Consider the following 14,088-nt stretch of genomic DNA (forward strand, 5'->3'; position numbering starts at 1 on the left):
ACAGCAACATGATAAAACATTGCTTGTGCTTACTGTTTCTGTATGTTTTGTGTGTGTATATGTGTGTGCATGTGTAACAGTGACTCTTTTCTGTGGAATTTTTTTTGCAAACTATTTACAATTCAGGCTCCCTTGATAAATGCAAGCCTCCACCGTCAGCAATATTTGCTTAGTGAAGCTTAGTCTCTGTAGTTGCCAGCTTCTGAGAGCACAGTGCCTTGAGACACTGCATGAAAGGCACCAAATTCATGCAAATTGTGGGTAATTCCCTGACAGTGCCATCTCTCTGACTTTCACCTCTCATTTTCACTAATGCTCAGAGAAAGCAGTCTGCGCTACCAAGGAGATTCTTTGCATAAACAGCTTAAAAATATAAAGTACTCAATCAGGCACAGTGACACCATGAAAATGGTGCTACCTCTCACTGCTGTCTGGGCATTTTATGGGAAGGGAAAATTCTGAAAATGCACACTCTCCTTTACCGTGTGACATATCTGTTAGACTGCAGGGAGATCAGTGAAGGAGCTCCTTGATGTGATGAAGAGAATCATAAGCCAGAGTAAGATAGTGTGACTGCACTCAAGTCAATGATGATGAGCCAAGTTACCCCAGATGAGCCACTGCCCACACCCAGTACATTTGATAAATTACAGAACAGTTTATAGCTGTAAATCACAGAGGAGGGGCTTATGTATCAATCCAGTTCAACCCAGTCCAGTCACAACTGACCACACACAGCAGTTATAATGGAATTAAGCTGTACCTTTTCATAAATGAAACAATGGATTGTGATGGCTGTGGGCTGGCATCATTCAATATTATTGACAAGCAGGAAATGCAATTTAAATATAGTCCAGTCGACATTTTCAATTAGACATATTGAAAATATTCTTGTGTCATAGAGCAATAGAAAAGCGAATATTTATGAGAATAGGAATATTTCTTTCCATTAAAGAAAAACCTCCAAGTCTTCATTTAAATAGTGAGAGAGTATCTCAGGACTTTGAAGTGTTCTTAAAATTTATGGACTCTTGCCAGTGGTGAAAACATTGGTATAAGTCACTCCAGCACTGAATAGTTACACTAGTGTTAATAGGAAACTGGATGGAGTAGAGTCATATTGGGACTTATTCTGCTCTTCGTTCCTCCACACACTGATGTTTCTAAGTCTCATGAATCAACGGTTACCAGAGATTGTAAGGAAAACCTGCTAGGACCCCAACTTCAATGATCAGTTAAATCTATGGCTCTGATACGGACTTTGAACAAACCATGCATTCCTACCCTTATCGGTAGACTGGGCATATTCCTGTTCTGCTTGTCTTTGTCCCTCTTCCTATCACATGTGCAACAGTGTTCTGGAGTTTTTACAATCCTCTATAAATGCCTGACATGACAAGGTGTGCAGCAACTCCTCCTCACACTGCTTGTCCTAAAGTCATTGCACAGCAAAGGCAGGGGCCTGCCATGCTTTTCTTTTCTTTGTGACTCAAGAAAGCTCAAAGGAAAGTCCATGGCAGTGCCCTCTAACCCAAGATGGGATCTCTGCAGCTCTTGTATAATTCATAAGTAAGAGCTGCACACAGCATTTTAAAAATAGAGGGGAAAACCCTGCTGGTCTTGTAGTCTTCAATTAACATTTTACCGTAATAGTTGCCCTTTCATTTATTTACAGTTATTTTCTTTTTTACTTCTCCTGACTCCTGCTCTCCCCTTCACCTTTGCTGGGGCAGCTGAAGGTATTCCTGGGCATCAGCAGCAAGGAGGAGCGAGTCTGTTCCCCCTGAGCCTCTCTGGAGCTCTCCTGACTAGCACAGAGCCACTGCAGCCTTGCGTATTGGTGCAGCAAAACATTTCTCACATATTTGAGCAAGGGTCTGTAACCAGCACTAAGCCTTTAATACAACCGTTTCACATGGTGCTTTAGGTAATACCTAAAGGTTTGTGTAGGTATGACCTAACAAACAAAACTCCAGCACCAGGTCTTCCCATAAACTAACGCAAGACACAGCTGTCTCTTACTGAGAATGAGCAGTTAAATTATTTCTGAATCTGAGATAAAAATTCAGATTTGTCTACGCCTGGCACTGTCAAGTATGCATTTCTTCATTACACGGAGGCACAGAACTTCATTCTTACACCTCTTTTGCCTTCCTCAAAGTTTTCTTGCTTTCTCTCCCTCAAGAAAATAATGGCCTCATTTTGGTGGTTTAACCTGATCTGTTTACTTTGCAACAGATTAGGAGCACATACACAGCCACTTACCACATTTCACCCAAGGGCAACAAATAACTTCTTATGAGAAGTTAACTTGATCACCTATGTTTTTGCAGTTATTTTGTGCCATTACTTGTTCCTTCTAAAATTGTGTAGTCCCGTAAAGCCAAAAAAAAAAAAAGGGTACTAATTTAAAATTGTGAATGACTCAGGCTTGAGAAAAGGGAGGAAAGAGGGAGGAATGGAGACATTAAAATGCTAAAATGGGAAAAGAGGTGGGAAAGAGACCTCATTTAAAGGGAATCCCCAACATGGAAGCTGAAGCAATTTTTCTCTCCCCTGTGCAAGACTGTGAGCAGGCAGAGCAGCCCAAGATGCAGTGGGGCTCAGAAGGAAGCGTCCATCTGTCCAAAAGGAATGTCTGCTGCAAGCTCACTATGCTTTCGCTAAGCACACACATACCAAAATAAGTAAAAAGCAGCTTGTTTTTACAACCAAATAATCAGCCACAAGTGCAAAGCCTGTTCGTGAAGTATATGCCTTCTGAAGGGCTCTTTAACAGCTCGCACAGGGATCCTTTTTGACTGAAATGGAGAGGGTGAAGACCACGGGTGTATTCCTTCACACCTGGTTAATGTGGATAAAAACATCTCTTTCACAATCATATGGCCTCTAACAGTTCTGGGACGGTCAGCCACAAACCCTATAAAATAATCTGGTTCTTGAAATAGCAACCAGTTTGCTTGTTTTTCCGTCTTCTTTTATTGGTATATACAAACTAAATGCCAGCTTCTCAACTCATGTATACCATCGTACCTGCATGAATACCAAACACATATTGCAACTCTCTGCTCTCCTGGAACCAAACCTCTGGTCTCTGCAGAAAGTCACATTCTTTCATGCAAATACACGTGTAGGTGTCTTGCCCCCACTGGCTCATATTTAACTCTCTTTTCATCTTCTTTATTCAGTCTTTACCTTCACAGTATCAAAGCAAGATGCACACTCAGCAACAAGCTTGCAGCAAACACTTCCATCTTCAGTGGATGTCCTTTCACGGGGCATGTACTACACCCCTAAAGGATTCAGGAAGAGGACCAAGTCATGTCAGTTGCTATGATTTTAATTTCAGTCTATTTGTCAGAGAAATTATGCTTAAACTCATCTTTCCCAATGCAATTGGAGCAGACACTGGGACTAACAAATAGAAATTACTACTGCTGAAATAATCGCATACTAATCAGAACCAGTTTTAATATATATGGAAAGAGCTATATGGAAAGCTAGATATTTAATAATCCACACTTTAAACAAGAATCTCTACCTCTCCTTGGTACTTTTCACTGGTGTTTAGAAACACTGTGCTCCTTGTACAGATAGAGTTGAAACAAACAGCCCAACAGATGGCTCAATAAGAAGTTAGTAGCAAGGCTCCTGATCTCCTAAATCAGTGCACAGTACCTGAAACACGGTGCCTCCACACACACCTTGACATGACTGCAAGAATAACTAATCACTTCCCATACCAGCAACGTGTTCCAGGTACTTGTGAGCCCTCTAAGACTGTGCCTGTTACATCACCTCCAAGGGAAGACATGGTGCGTGGTAACAGCAGTCACACAGTGCTTTGTGTCTGTCCTTCCACAGAGATGATGAAAAGCACTGTGCTGTCCCTCCCTACACCCCAAAGATCCAGGTTGGGGTGTGGAGGGTAATACCATGTGTTTACTGGCCTCTACAATAACTGAGAGTAGAGGTTTCTCCTGCTTGCCTGGTCCACAGACTCTGAAATGGGCCAGGTGCCTCTCCTCATCTCCAGGGAAAGAGACATTATCAGCCAAGAAAAGACCTAAAAACACCTTCTAACAAATGGATGAGGAAGGTTTGGAGGTAAAATAAAATAAAATAAAATAATTATTTATTATATTATAATTTTATTAAATCTCCTGTGGCAGGACACAGGAGATCGGTACGATATGGCCAGTTGGACCTGCCTCTCCACCAGGCTTCCAGCACCCAACCTACTGCTCCTGCTCCACACTGCAGCAGCTTGAACCATGCTAGCACAGGGGTCCAACACAGCAGGGCATCAGCTTTCTCCTTCCTGCTCGTGCTGCCCTGCTCTGCTAAGGTAACCACTAAGCAAGCAAGACAGATGAAGATCAGAGCAAACTCAGGGGTATCCTCAAGCATGAAACCCAGAGCCACCAAACAACTGCATATGCCCAGATGTGCTGACCTTGCTCTCCTTCAGGCTATGGCAGAGTCACCATGCTTTAAGTTTTTGGCTGGCGTGTCAGAAAAACTGGAACTGAGCCTGTCATTTATAGCACCTTTACTCAGATGGCTCCCACATGTCTTTATAAACTTTAGTAAATTAGCGTATAAACTAGATCTGTCTACACATAAATCACTCTGTCTACCACCAAAGTACAGCCATCCCCAGGATGACACGCAGCAGCTGCTGTAAAATCAGACCGCAGCTCTACAACCACAAATTAGGGCAATAAAACATGCTGCATGAGGCAACTGAAATGGCTGGAGGAAGGAAGGGGAACATGGTGGAGAGCATTTAGTTGTTATAATTACCTGAGTATAAATTTGGATGGAGAGGGTACTGTGTTTAACACTTGCATATCTGCAAATCAAAGCAGTCTTCCGTCACCTGTCAAAACAACTTGGCTGTACCATTCTCCATGCTTTGGCCTTCTAAAACCCTTTTGGAAAATTGCAAAGCACTTTGATAAGAGCAAAGCTGATGTGCTGAGCACAGACTACAACCTAATCAAATTTCTTAGCAACTGACTTGATAACGAACTGTGAGCCTGTAGCTGCTATTCCCCCTCCCTCCCTCTCCCTTGCATGACAAATGAATGTAGCATCTATATATTCCCTGTTTTAAAATAGCTTCTGCTCCCGTAACTTGCAAACTGTCCGCATAGATCTTCTTTTCTTGGCTAAATGTAGTTAATTACAGTCACTGAGGGGACTGAGCTGCTGCATCCTTTTCTTTATTCTGGAATAGGCTTCTTGAACAGTGCATTGTCCCCCCTCAAATCAGAAACTGTTTATAAAAAGAAATATTTTGAAGAAAGGGGCTACATAGATTAGAACCATGAATTTCCTGGTATAAAAGACAGCACATGAATATTTATCCTTCTCTCCCTCTTCTCCTTGGCCATACAGCCATATACATTCTCAGCTAAATCTGAAAATTAGGAAAGTACAGGGAAGTGATTTAAAACTGCTTCCAATCAATACATGGCATAGAACAGCATGGTTTGGGATGAGACTGTGGTGCAGTGCAGACCGGAAAAAAAAAAAAAAATCACTCATTTGAGTGCCATCTCTCTACATCAAGTTTTAACTTCTCTGTCACAATTATTCGTAGCTTTACAACATCTCCTAGATGCTGCAAGGCTGAAATTATTAGCCAAACATTTCTGTCAGAAAATCGAGAGAGTCAAATGTTACCCATTTGAATTGGATTATTATTGAAATACTAATAACAATGAGTGACAGCTCAGATGGACCACATGAAATGTAGGGACAGGTCAGTGTTCCAGCTTGGATCAGGAGCACAAATACAAGCAAGTCTCTCGCACTGGTTCTCACTGCAGTCTCCAAGGGCACAGCCAGGGTTCCTTTAATGACGGCTAAACCACAGGATCGTTCCAACAGCTAAAGGGCTTGTGGTACACAGGACAAACTAGAACTAATCCAAAATAAACTCTCCTGAGATGCGTACAGTGTGCACCCAATAGTCCTTGCTGTCAGCTGTGCCTGACTGAATCTGGATCTACAAGAGCACACTACTTGTTAACGCAGATGTAGCCATGTAGATGGTCTCCTTATACAAAATGTCTGCAAATAGTCAGTTAATGACAGCTTTCAGGGCAAATATAGCTCGTCAGCTTTCTATGCACTTACGTGGAAAAGTATACTAATTCTTCTACTCATCTACAGACCACGCATAGGAAGGACATCATGTACCTATCATATTTAGACATCTCTCCCAGCAGTTTCACTTTAGTTTCTTCAGCTGACAGTTTTCAAGAATTGGAGAGGAGATAAAACATATTGTTCTTGGGGCTACATAACAGGAATTTCTATGTGCAATTCTACTATCAACATTAACCAGTAAACTGCATTTACTTCAGGCCAGGTTGCACCTTCACAGCTTTGCAAGCCTAAAAGAAGTTAACTGAACTGGACATGAGGGCATAATTAGGTCTGTGTTTGAATGAAATAAGTAAATATACTTCAGGTTGAGTGTTGTAGAGCTAATAATCTAAGAATATAAACCAAGTCTTGTAAGTTAGAACATAGCACATCAATGGTTTCATTGTATTAACTCCTACCAGAGGTATATCAAGCATGCAGTGGGGAAAAGCTCTATGGATAGATCATTCAGTAGTAACCTCTCTGCTGTTGAATATCTGCATCCTCAGAGCAAAAGGAATCTTTGATGGAGAACCACCACTTTCAGAACATCTTCATGCAAGACAAAACATGTTTTCTGTGTACACAAATCCTGGCTTCTATGCTTACCCAAGCAAAAGGAGGGAAACAGTAGCTTTTGAATGGGCATGCTCTTGCATAATCAAGAACTTACTTTGTATTACCAACCAAACAGATAATAATGCAACACTTTTCTACTTCTGTAAGTACAGCACAGTGCATGGAATGCATGGAAAATATGAAACTCCCCAAACTGTATCATTAAGGGTTTCTGTATGCAAATCCAGTAGCTAAAATCCTGCAAGGCACTCATCCTTGTTTCATTTTTCTCATGTTAGTCTCTTGATCCATTATAAAAGAGTTCACCAAAAAGATGGAAAAGCCAATCAATCTGAATTCTCTTAACTAACAACCTGTGCAGAGAGTGTGGGGCAGAAGAATGGCTGCAACATTGTCCGCTAGATGCACAAAATACTGGAAAACAGGACTACAGAAAATATGAACATCCTTGATAAATACATAAAGCGAAGGAGAAACCATTCAAAACCAGTATAAGATAGTTAGATATTTCTGATTTTTTTAAAAGTGTATGCATATTCTGCTGCTAAAGGAAAAGATAAAAATATGAATATTTAAAGCAAGACATTGAAGTTTATGATTAATAGTAACTCTTTTTGTGTCCTTACAAAGATCAATAAATAAAATTTACCGCAAAAGGAACAAAAGTATCTGGAAAACAGGAAAATCTAAAAATGTATAGTTTTAGAATCCACCCACAGCTGGTTTATTTCAACAACGTAAAATGTTTTGTAAAGGTTAAACTTCCATCGTGACACAAAGTTCCCAAGTCATCTCTTCAGATGCTCTAGTGACATCATTTAACAGTTTCACAATAATAAATAAGTAAAAGCACAAAAAGAACCCCCTAATATAGAACAATTTTGAATTTTTACCTGAAAAAAAATCTCTATTTTATGTAGGTACTCTGTCTCTCGTAAGCCAGTCTGACAGAAAACCAGAAGACATACCATCAGCAAAGGTGGAATACTATTCTTTTCAAAGCAACACATAGCCCAACTCTTGAGAAGACAACTTTCCCCTCTTTTTCCTTCACTTAAAAACGAGGAAAACTAAGGTAATGACATGCAAAATATTGATAATATGTTAATAAAAGACGTGTATACAAATGAGGCAAACGGGTCATTCAGGTGCCATATTGGCATGATATCCACTTTGCCTTGCTCCCTCCACACCGGTGCATTGTACTCACGTGCTTTGCTGAGAACTCATCTATCTCCTGAAGCACCTTCTCCTGGCAATCTGGGTTGGTGGCTAGCAAGTACGTGGCGAAGGACAGGGTGCTAGTGGTAGTCTCATACCCAGCAATCAGGAAGAGAAAAGCTTGGCCTGCTATCTCATCCTCCGTTAATGTCTTCTGAACTTTTTCAGATGGGGTCTTGCCAGCAGAAGGCACCTCATTCTGGCTGGAAGTGGTGGCTGGACTGATCATATCAAAACATCCAGCTGCCAAGGAGTCAGCTGAGTTGCGGGAGTCGAGCATCCACTGGAGAAAATCTCTGCGTCTCTGCAGAATACAGGATGAGAAGAAGCACAGAGAATGAGAAACAGAGTGGTGCCTTTTCCCATGTGGGGTGGAAGGAAAGAGCTTATTTGCTATTTATACTGCCTGCTCAGCTCCCACAAAGTGGCCACCAATCTTTCATTGAAAAAAGAGACTTCTATAAACCACTTGGAAATGCCATCACCTTTTTGGCCCATTTGTTTGGAGGCACCATACCCATTTGTTCACATGGTCCAAAGTCTGAAAGGTCACCTAGGTTTATGCTTGCATCTACAATAATTTATGTACCAATTTAATAAGACAGGACTACAAACTGATCTCAATAAACGGTGCTTTTAATGAGAAAGTACAGTTGTAAATATTCTTGTATCAATGCATACCAATGCAGTTTGTTTTTTTTTTTAATTTTCTTTAAGTATTTGCAGAAATGCTTTACAACAGTAAGCATTCCTCTACTACAAAAACCTGTTTGGGTGACTTGTCTTTGCAGAATGTCCACTGAATGATTCTACTGTTATGAAAACTGTTTTCTTTTGCACTAGTTTCTGACAGAAAAACTCTAATAAACAGACCTACGGATAAGAACGAGTTGACTCCAAACCAGCCTGGACAGCAAGCTTGATTAGGCTTTGAAATATAACCCAAAAGGTTTGAATTGACTTTTGGGAGTGGGCATAATAGAATTGTGCTGAACCTAAGCCATAAGACTATGTGATTGATTTTCAATTCCTCAAATACCAACAGAATACATGATAGCTCAAGGACTTACAAGTGACTGCAGTGCCAGAACATGACAACTTGTGCACTGGGATGGACAAAAGAAAGGGCTAAGTCTTTCTTCAAAAGAAAAAGAAAAATGCTGTAAAGCTATTTATCTATTAAAAAGGAATCATTTCAATGATTTCTTGGAACTGATGAGAGATGAAGAAGAAATGGGAAAGCCAGAGTAAAGGACAAGCAAACAAGATAAAAGTAAGGAAGGAGTAATTAATTACAAATGTCAGAGGACTTAAATCAGATTTTTTTTTTCAACGTGATGAGGGAAAAGAGCAGTGAGACAACAAAAGAGGAGAAATATTTAGTCTTGTGCTTTTCTCTGCTGCCAACAAACTGTTTGGACTTGGTTATTTTGGGGTCTGAGTAATACAAGGAATAAATACATTGTGCCTGTAACTGTTCCCTCCCTCCTCTCCACAGGAACTTTTCATTTTGCATGTGTACAGTATGTACCTTGTACCCATGTCCACAGTGCATATTGTACCCTGCTACACCTAAGAGTTAATAATCCAGATAGTAACCAGTGCTAGTCATCACATGCTGAAGGACTCTACAAATTGGACAAATGGCATTACCTTCAAGGCACAGGATACGTGCTTTTCCTCCCAAGAAGTGAAGGCACACAAAGCAGCATTATATACATTGAGCTCTGTGAACAAGCTACAGCTCTGAAAATAAATCCTTGTGCCTAGACTTAGGCACAGTTTTCAGATTCAAACTTGCCACTTTGCTCCAGTGATAGGATGCCACTACTCATGTATGTTCCTTCATACTGGAGGAAACAAGACTCCATGCATACTTCTGCTACGCACAGCTAAAAATTTCATGCAACGTTTCAAGGAGGGGCTTTATTAACAAGCTAGGAATCCATAAACCATACGACAGACAGTCCAGCTCCTAGGCATGGTCAACATTTCAGGGGGCTTTCTGGTACGTATATTTGGGTTAGTGTGTTCATCAGTGTGTGGATAAAATAGTCTAGTATAGTAATGAACTGCATCTGTAGAGATATTCCCTTTTATTCATACAACTAGTCGTCATCACCTAAACTACCTTTTTAACAGTCTAATTACATCTATATTTATTGGAGTTGTATCCCTGCAATATAATATTGTTCAGATGGCATAACATTTGGAGTAGGTCTGCATTCATCCTTCTCTAAGTGTGAATTTTCTTGTAAACAAATCCATTGCTCTCCAGGGATTTGCAGTCCCCAGTCATGAACTGTAAGCTGAGACTGGTCTTACATTTAGACAATACGTTCTCTGGAGACCCTTGAAGATGTTTCTCCAGCCTTAGACAAAATCAGGTCCCAGCCCTATACACAGCATCTGGTTATTGCCATGATAGTACAGTCATAATCATAATGACAAGTGAATGAAATTTCATTCATGAGAATTTTTGCTGAAAGCAAACTTAATGAATGCTAGCATAAGTGAATATTCCCAAGAATGTGCTCCAAAATGCCTCTGTGGCCATTTTGAGGAGCTCTTTTTATTACTCACATAATATATTTGGTTAGGAATTTAAAAGGTTGTCTTGTTACAGAATCTGCTTGTAAGGTCACCCAGTCTAGAAACAGCTAGCTACCTTATCGGTGCTATGCAATTTGTTCACAGGTGAGCACAGGTTGCTAAGAACAATGGTTTCATAAACAATCCTTACAAAAACCACATTCATTTGTAAAAACTACTTGAGCAATAGTGGGAGGAAAAAAGCATAAAATTGGAAAGATACAAGCTTTGTTCAAGATAATTCTATACCGTTCAAGGAGCTATATTTTAGCAAAGATTCTCTTCCTTATGGTTCATTCTACTTCACTTTAGGCATCAGTATAGAATGCAACATAAAAAATAGTCATCAACCCAAGCGAGAGAAAAGATTTCCAGGGTTATAACCAGTCATAATGAAACATATTTTTCTTCCGCACCATCAGGATAGAAAAATCACTCTGACTCAAAAACCTAACAATGGCAATAGAGGCAAACACTAGCATAAAACCAAATATAATTGGATTGTTAAGTGCTGGAAATGAGAAAAAGGTATCTCATGAAAATTCACGTTTTTTTTTTCTCTACTCAGGTTGACAGCAATAAAAAAAAAAAAAAACAAAAAAAAACCAGTTCAGTTTGACAACAAACCAGGTACTGACAGTGTCACTGCACAAAAACATTCTCTGGTCATCACATATGGCTGCTGGCTTCCTTTTTCCATCAGGGACATTTGTTTGATTTTCCTTACAAAAAGCAAAAGCCCATAATAGGCTCTATCCTGTCCTCTGACACTTGCATAGTTACATTACAATGGCATTAGAAAAAAAGTTTCTGCTTCAAAAGAATAGTGTGTCAGTGAGATAGACTCTTGTTTTGCCCTGGTACAACACAGAGTTTATCATTAAGCAAATGAAAATCAAATGGAAAGATACTATTAGAAAAATTGTAATTTCAATGCAATATGGGACAGGGTGCATGTCTAACTTGGTGGTGACACAGACTTCCCCTTTGAAATATATAATAAGACAAGCCCTGCTTTCAGCTTCCCCGAGATAGACACCTTGCAATATATTTCCTGACACCAGTGTTCTGGGCTGTATCATTTCTCTCATTAGTCTCCTTAAGCATCACCTGGCCATGCAGAGAAATCATTCTGCACAGAACCGTAACGAGCTACACACTACATACTGGAAGAATAGATATGTGCTATACTGGGGAAGGCCAGTCTGGCAGTATCTATCACCCCTCCTTAAGTCACTGCTTTTAAGTTTTGCAGCTGTCAAAAGAAGAGAGAGGTATCACTCTCGTGACTCTTCTCACAGGAGACATGGGTCTTGGGGGGAAGGGGATGTCTCCAGCTCTTCCCATCCTAAACAGGGAACCACATTTTCATATCAAAGATTGACATACTGGCCAACCATTTGGTAAGTTCACTGCTGATTTGGGGATCCAGGGGACCCTTGGGTTATGTTTTCAACAGAGAAATTGAGGCATGTGACTCCTATGCAAGGTGAAATGAAAAATTACTTAAGGAAAACTAGTAAATGTATATCAGCTGGAATTTTTGTTCCTAACACTGTGATTTAACTTGGATTTTCTGCAAACTATAGTTAAATTTTGTACCACTCTCATAGTTCAGTTTCCCATCTTGAGCCCAGAACTATGAAAAGCAAGTTAAAGATGAAGTAAGGAACCAAATTAGAAGACGTGATTGATTAGTATTCTGTAAAGCACTCGCTGTGGTGCAAAAGTCATACAAATGTGATGCTGTTAATACAATACCACACACAGTAAGCTATGCAGACCCTCCTAGCCTTTCTGAAATGCTCTGATGGCAGCTCAGAAAAGCAGAAGCTAAGCTTTAGAATCCTTATCTGACTGGTATAAAACTCACATCTCTCTGAAATATTATTTTAGCTTTCTACAAAAACATAAAAACACTGCTATATTAGTTTATTTCCAGGTCACTTTTTATAAGTTTGATTTGACAAAGATCTTCTTAGGTAAGAACCCTGGTGTCACCCTGAAGTTATCAGTAAAGTACTGCAGAAGCTACCCAGATCCTCTTGAAATTGAAACACAAAATGCATTCCCACTAAAACTATCATTGTGCCAAACTGCTTTGAAAGGGTCACACTCAACTTCACTAACAGGTTTCATTTGGTTTCTCAGTGAAATCATGAAAAAAGCCACTCTCTCTGCAAATATACTATGCCCCAAAACCTTTCTGAGAGTGCTTCCTTTTGCCTTGGGCTTGAACCCAGAAGCTGGAATTAACTGGGAGGCCAGAGCTGACAGCCCTCAAATTTGTGTGCCTGAAGGCTGAGGGCATCATGCTCCTGTGGATGATGCTCAGCCCTGGAAGGATCCAGAGACTGCTGAACTGCAGGGTCCTGCCCTTGTTCGAGAGTGGCTGGGAGGTTTTCAGTCTGGCAGAAAAAACCTGTTTTGTTTGCATTTGTTAACATCAGCTGGCGGAACCACTGCAATGTTTTTATTGTAAATGAGCTGAGTGTCTGAGGGCAGGCATGTCTTACAAAGCACTATAACTTACATTAAAAACCTGCATAAATTTAAAACAAAAAAAAATACTCACTGAGTGCCACTTGGAAAGTGGAGCAACCTTTAGCAGCCTGGACTGATCTTAACATTTGCAGTGAAACCCCAGACTTGGAAGGTTTTGTTAAGTTTGGGCTTGTTCTGATATTTTTATACATTACCATTTCTAAACCCCTATGGGAGTTTCTGGCTGTAGTTCACTGCAGTAAGAGAGCACTACGAGTACTGAATGACACCGTATTTGATGTCAGAAGCCACACCAATGCCTTTGCTTTCTACTTGAAAGAAAAAAGAAATGTCCCTCCAACAATATCACAGAAATGCTCTCTGAAATGCTGAGCAGGCCCCAGAAGGGGCAGGTGTGCCAGCAAACTGTTGAAAGCACCTCAGCATGGAAAGTGTAAAACATGTCTCCCGCATGTGACCAAGAGCAAGTGTAAATCCAAGTATAACACAGATTTTACTGGCTGAGTTGGCTACTGAAACTACAGAGTGGCCAGTATGAATTAGTGGTTAAGGCACTGACCACCAGAGAAACCAGGATGCTTAGAGCTGCACTCCCCTTTTTGCTTTTAAAATACAGTTATAACTTCTCCATCTGTAAAATCGGTACAACACGCATCAAATCTTATAAAACCCCGTGAGGAAAAGCTAATGATGATCTCAGAAACTCCTTTAAGACCTAGGATGAAAACAGATTTACGGACTCAAAGAGTTTAAGGCAGAAAGCACCATCACATCAGGGAAAGAGGCCTGGAAGGAATTCAGCAACTTATCTACTCCATCCCCTCACCACAAGGCAGGATCAGCCAAACCAGCCCTGACAGCTGTTTGTCTAACCTGTTTTTAAAAACTCAGCCAAGCTCCAGATTCCCACAGCCTCCCCAGGCAGTTTACCCCAGCACTGAACCGTTTTCATGGAGAGAGGTTTCCTCCAGTGAGTCGCTGCATACATTGCAGATCATGAGATGGCACCCAGCTGCACCTGTAACGTCTGGA

General features: G+C 40.5%; 1 protein-coding gene across 6 annotated transcripts in view; it reads right to left on the reverse strand.

Moving 5' to 3' along the window:
- TBXAS1 (thromboxane A synthase 1) overlaps nucleotides 1–14,088 on the reverse strand; it is a 247,195-nt gene that overhangs the window by 62,360 nt on the left and 170,747 nt on the right. For all 6 annotated transcript variants that reach the window (XM_013173135.3, XM_013173133.3, XM_066997785.1 and 3 more), the window contains one exon: nucleotides 7,949–8,263. In XM_013173135.3, coding sequence (XP_013028589.3) covers nucleotides 7,949–8,263 — 315 coding nt within the window. The remainder of the gene's footprint in view (nucleotides 1–7,948; nucleotides 8,264–14,088) is intronic.

Source organism: Anser cygnoides, chromosome 1 (assembly GCF_040182565.1).
Source record: "Anser cygnoides isolate HZ-2024a breed goose chromosome 1, Taihu_goose_T2T_genome, whole genome shotgun sequence".
NCBI classification, from domain to species: Eukaryota; Metazoa; Chordata; class Aves; order Anseriformes; family Anatidae; genus Anser; species Anser cygnoides.